At 55.7% G+C, this 5,736-nt stretch overlaps 1 protein-coding gene across 1 annotated transcript; it reads right to left on the bottom strand.

Annotated features, from left to right (window-relative positions):
* Positions 1-2,816: 2,816 nt before the first annotated feature.
* Positions 2,817-5,123, bottom strand: LOC142905724 (uncharacterized). The gene is made up of 3 exons (XM_076052795.1): positions 4,915-5,123; positions 4,614-4,717; positions 2,817-4,279 (listed from the first exon to the last, which is right to left on the bottom strand). Exons 1-3 carry the CDS (start codon positions 5,121-5,123, stop codon positions 2,817-2,819), a joined length of 1,776 nt encoding a protein of 591 aa, XP_075908910.1.
* Positions 5,124-5,736: the final 613 nt, after the last annotated feature.

Raw genomic sequence — 5,736 nt, 5'->3', positions numbered from 1 at the left:
CTTCACTGGTTCTTCATTGTTGGCCCCAACACACTGTCCCGAGCTTTCTGGCTATCCGCCATTTATACTCATACACCACTGAGAGCGGGGCTATAGCGGACGTGGTTGTAGCCACCAAGGTGTGGCTGTGTTACCTTCCCACACTGTGTTTCCTTCCCAAAACACCCCTACATCACCGCCTCCTGTACAGCCCGCAGCCATCCCGGCTGCAACAATATTGAACAATAACAACGCAACAAAACCCCAACCATGCGTGCCTCATAACAACCAAATGCCCCAATAAATAACCCAACTCACCTATACAAATATGCACTATATACAGCATATACATTCCCCCCCTCCCCCGCCCGCATTCAACCAGAGCCACCCATCAGCGCAGCAAAAGGAGACGTAACAGGTGATTAGAACAGTGTGCACAGAGCAAGTGCAACCAGAAGGCAACATTACAAAAACCGGCGCGTTTTAGCGCGAGTCCATTTTGCGGGGCCATCGTAGGGGGGGGGAACCGGTCGGGCCGGCGGTGGGCGCTGTCCGTTCGGGTGCGCAACCCTCCGACATCCCCGAAGGACAATCCCCGTGCCCACCGGGTGGCGCAGGCGGCTGGGAGGCCGTTATTCTCAGGGAACCTGAAGTTGGGACAGTTAGTGGCATATCAGGGGCAGGCGGCGAAGTCGCCATCTGGGAGTCAGCGGACACATCACATGCTCGGCCTGTGTAATGTGGCGGATGGATGCGCGGTGCCACAAATGGCTTCAGGCGCGAGGGGTGTACATACCAGCGATGTTTCCCCCACTGAATACGAATACACTGTGGCCGCATGACCTGCACAATTTCCACAGGACCCCTCCATGGCCGCAACAATTTCGCCGAGGTTGCCAACGGTACTTGAGGGCAGTGCAGCCAGGCTCTGTCACCCAGTTTCCACGCATGTGTGCGTGACTGGCGTGATCGAAACCTTTTGTTAGCCTTCTGTCGGGAATTAGAGTTTTGGGCGGCTGCCTTTCGAGCCTCGGTCAACCTTAGGATATTAAATTGGACATGGTCGGGCAATTTCGATTTTTCGTTTGGTTTGGAGACCCGCAGCTGAGTCTCAATAGGTGGATCAACATCGCGACCATACATCAGAAAGAACGGCGAGAATCCGGTCGCCGCATGAGGAGCCATTCTGTAGGCAGCCAAAAACCAAGGGATCTGAAGGTCCCAATCGGTCTGAGAGTCACACACCTGGTGACACAACATGGACGTGAGGGTCCTATGAAGGCGTTCCACCATTCCATCCGTTTGCGGGTGATAGGGGGAAGTACGGATTTTTTTAGTACCGAGGAGCGCACACACCTTGTGCAGAAGGACGCCAGAGAAGTTCTTCCCTTGGTCAGTCAGCAGCCATTCGGGAGCACCTTTGTCGAGGACATAGCCCTGGACAAAGGCCTCGGCGATGGCTGCTGCTGACTGGTTGGCGAGGGGCCATGCCATAGGCCATCGAGTAAAGTATTCTACGCCAACTAGCAGATACTTATTACCCCTAGGGGTCGCAGGGAAGGGCCCCAATATATCGAGTGCGACGAGTTCATTAACTCGAGAGACCATAATAGATTGTATCGGCGGACAGGCGCCCCTCGTTGGTGGCTTCCGTTGGGTGCACTGAGTACATGCACCCAGGAGGTCATCCACATCCCTTGCCATGCCCGACCAGAAGAAATCCAGCTGGAGCATGGCAAGGGTCTTGTGGATCCCTAGGTGCAAAAGTCGCTCATGAGCAGCCCACACGGCTTTACCCCGCAGAGCAGAAGGCACCACCAGCCTGTGACGGCGGGCCTTCCCATCCCAATGCATAAGGAGCCCCTGGTGCAGCCCGAATGAATCAACCCCCGTCACCCCCCTCATGGAGCCCCCTGCTCGATGACACAACGCGAGGAGGGACGCATCCTCCATCTGGAGGTGCCCCCATTCCGTAACAGACAATCCCAGCAAGGAGTCCTCTCCCCCCTGCTCGATAGGACCCGCAGACAAAGGGTCCTCGGTGGTGGCAGCAAGAATTGGAACATTTAAAGTGGGGCTGTCATCTGGCGGCTTACAACGCCCCGATCCCATGAGGCAAGCGCAATCTGAGGCGGGTGGCAGGCGAGACAGCGCGTCCGCATTAGTGTGTCGAACACCATTCCGATATGTGGTTGTGAAATCATAGTCCTGAAGGACCTCGAGCCATTGAGACAATTGCCCCAAAGGCTGTTCCACCCGCAAGGCATATTGCAATGCCGCATGGCCCGTACGGACGGTGAAGTGCCATCCATACAGATATGGCCGATATTGTTGTATAAAAAAACAATGGCTAACAACTCCCGATGGGTGACGCAGTATCTCTGCTCCGCCGGAGACAAGACCCTACTGCCATAAGCCACAATGCGCTCCACACCACCGACAACCTGTGAGAGTACACCCCCAATACCCGTATTGCTGGCGTCCGTATCGAGCAGGAAGGGTTCGGAAAAATCGGGGTAGCTCAATGGTGAGGCCCCCACGAGAGCGTCGTGAAGGGAACGGAAAGCGATCTCCTCGACCTGGCCCCAGTGAAATTTCACTCCCTTTGCCGTCAGGGCATGTAAAGGTTTAGCAATGGTCGCGAAGTCCGCAACGAACCGCCGGTAATAAGATGTGAACCCAATGAAACTCCTGACCTCAGCCACCGATTTGGGGGTCGGCCAGGAGCTGGCACACTGCGTTTTTGTGGGATCGGTGGACATGCCCGATTGGCTGACTATGTGCCCTAAATACCGCACGGATTCTTGGAGCAAGTGGCACTTTTGTGGTTTGAATTTTTAATTTGCAGCGCGCATTTTGAGGAACACGGCACGCAATCTCAAAAGGTGTTCGTCAAACGTTTTGCTAAATACAATTACATCATCCAGATAGATCAGACAAACGTCCCATTGTAAGCCTGCCAAAACCAGTTCCATAAGGCACTGAAATGTCGCCGGAGCGGAGTGTAATCCCATAGGCAACCAGTTAAATTGAAATAGGCTGTGTGGTGTACGGAATACAGTCTTTGGTCTGGACTCGTCATCCAATGGAAGTTGCCAGAATCCTGTCAAGTCCAATGTAGAGAAAAATCGTGCCCCTGCTAGAGCATCCAAAGATTCGTCCATTCGGGGGAGTGGATACGCATTGGCCACCGAGATTTTATTTAGGTGACGAAAATCCACACAAAATCGCAAGGACCCATCGTGCTTTTTTACAAGCACTATGGGTGCCCCCCATGGACTGGCGGATGGAGATATAATTTCCGCACACAACATGTCGTCGACAGCCGTTTTAACATGATTCTTTTCGGCAGGGCTCAACCGAAAAGGATTCTGACGTACCGGGGCATTTGCACCTGTGTCGATGTGGTGTAGCAGCAAATTCGTGCACCCAATATCATATTTGTGCTTGCTAAAGACGTCAGCGAATTCAATCAAAAGGTTCCATAATCCGGCATGCTGGGAGTCAGATAGATCGTTCGTTCCTGAACACAGTGCATCCATCCAACTATCATCCTCAATGGAACGTGGCCGAGTTGGAGGATCGGTCCCCACATGCCCCATAACCGTTTCTTCTATGGGTACCGGCGTCGCGTGTGCAAGCATGGTCCCCTGAGGAACCATAGCCGTGTGCACCCCAACATTAAGGACCATGATGAACGGGTCATCGCTTCCCTTCACAATCGTTTGAGCGGCCACCAAATCCAGCCCGTTTTCACCAGCCTTTGAGGGCCCTAACAAAATGCCGTGGTCTGAAACACCCGGCGCGAAGGGTCGACGCAACCGAAGAGGTACGAGCATTTGCGCACCCGGTGGCACACGCACAGTACGAGTGACAAATGCCTGTATTGTCGCGCAGGCCGTCCTTGAGGTGACGGGGGAAGGCAAGAACGTAATACGTCTGCCCGAAGGGAGCTCAATGCATCTCTCGTCAATCAATATTTTAATCGGCATTTTGGCCAAAAAGTCTGTCCCCAACAAGCACGGAACCACCAGCGAGGATGAGACTAATATTGGCCCAGATAATTTGATATCCCCAATGCAAATTTGTGCTCGGATTTGGCCTATGATACCCAATGAACCCCCGTTTGCTGCGTAACACGGAACGTCGACTGGCAGCAAGGGGTGGCTCTGAATGGGGAGGATATTATAGATCAAATCCGACACAATAGTTGCTGATGCCCCCGTATCGACAAGGACACGCACCTCAACCCAATCAATACGACCCGCAACAACTGACAAACCCGCCGACGCAGCAACAACTCGGTGAGCCAATTCAGACCACTAACCCGGCCTGAGCGCCCTCCCGACCCCGCCGCAACCCGACGAACTGGCGGTCGTACCACGAGATCCGTACATCGAAGTGCGTAAGGTAGGGACAGGTGTGTGCACAGGCCGAGCATGTGGGGTGCCGTGACTTGCCGGAGTTTGATGCGAAGGCTTGTCGGCTGGAGCGCTGTCTGGCCGGGGTCCTGGTGGTCGCTGTCGCGGCACCCGGCATCCCGAAGCCACGTGGCCCTTGAGGCCACAGTTGTAGCAGATGACGAGTGCACCCGCTGTCTTGGGTTGCTCCTGGTAGCTCGATGTCGTTCGAACCGGCCTCCCTCCGGATCTTCACTCTGCTGGGCGACCCGCAGTGAAGATCTCCTCGGACGAGGGGATGGTCGGCGTCCCAGCCCGTGTATGTTGTCTCAATGCATCTGCGTTGAGACAGCAGATGCGCGTGTATGTGCCTTGCTGCCCGCAAGGAACACATGTCCGCGTCGTCCGCTGCGATGATGACAATCTGTAGTTCCTGAGCCAGCGCCAGAAGTTTTTCTGTAACCATTGCGTCCACCCTCTCGCAGTCCATGCGCGGGAAAGCCGCTTTGCAAGGGCCAGGAGAACTGTGCGGTACGCAAGCGGCGACTCTTTCTGGCCCCTGCGCCGCTCGTGGAACAGTTGGCGACAGTCCGATGGCGGCCCGTAGATAGTGTCGAGGACTCGGAGTGCCGACTGTAGTGTAGCGCACGCCGACTTGAGAGCCGTGATGAGGGTGGCGAGAGCGTCATCATCCAACGTGGCCGGCAAGGCATGCAGCGCCTCGTTGTCCGTCCACCCGGACATCTCTTGATGAGCGAGGAAGCGACAGCCGCTGCACGTTGTTCTCACTGTTTTCGTCCTCACTGGAGGGGATGGGGGTCCCCATCGGCGGTCACACAGTTGATGACGTTGCGCCTACCGATTGGTCCTGGTGGTAAACGTCCATCGGTGATGATGTTACGGCCGGTGATTGGCCCCCGCTGTCCACGTGGTGCTGCGGCCCTCCAATCTCCGTAGTGGACACCGCCATGGCGGCGAATCCAAATTTTGGCGGCTGTGTGCTGGCATGAACGGCCGTTGACCGGCGTTCTTCGCCATGCTGCGTTGGCACCCCCAGCCCCGCGCGGTTAATCTCTTCCAGCGTGGATGCCGCGGCGTACAGCAGCTCGGCCAGATGGGAGTGAGCCGCCCGTAACCCGTCCCCTAACGGCGGCCACTTCTCCAGCTGCGGCGGCTGTTGGGACGCCTGTGGCATTTCGGGATCGTGGTCCAAGTCCGCTGGCGCTGTCCCAGCAGCCCCAGCAGAGTCGTCTTTCTCCCCAGGTTCTTGCGAGCAGTTTGTCCGGCTTTTGTCCATTATAAAGACCACTTCTGACACCAGTTGTAGTGGGTTCACGGGACACGGAGATGGTGAAGC

This window comes from Petromyzon marinus, chromosome 58, assembly GCF_048934315.1.
Source record: "Petromyzon marinus isolate PM22_M1 ecotype Great Lakes invasive population chromosome 58, UKy_Petmar_22M1.pri1.0, whole genome shotgun sequence".
Lineage (NCBI taxonomy): Eukaryota > Metazoa > Chordata > Hyperoartia > Petromyzontiformes > Petromyzontidae > Petromyzon > Petromyzon marinus.
The sequence above is the reverse complement of the archived record's forward strand: the minus strand, read 5'-3'. Positions and strand labels throughout refer to the sequence as shown.

Coding starts and splice junctions, on each gene's coding strand:
- LOC142905724 (XM_076052795.1), bottom strand. CDS start 5,123: ATGTCCGGGTGGACGGACAACGAGGCGCTGCATGCCTTGCCGGCCACG. Junction 4,718..4,914: donor CAGAAAGAGTCGCCGCTTGC/GTACCGCACAGT, acceptor GTCTCAACGCAG/ATGCATTGAGACAACATACA. Junction 4,280..4,613: donor GAAGATCCGGAGGGAGGCCG/GTTCGAACGACA, acceptor TGGCTCACCGAG/TTGTTGCTGCGTCGGCGGGT.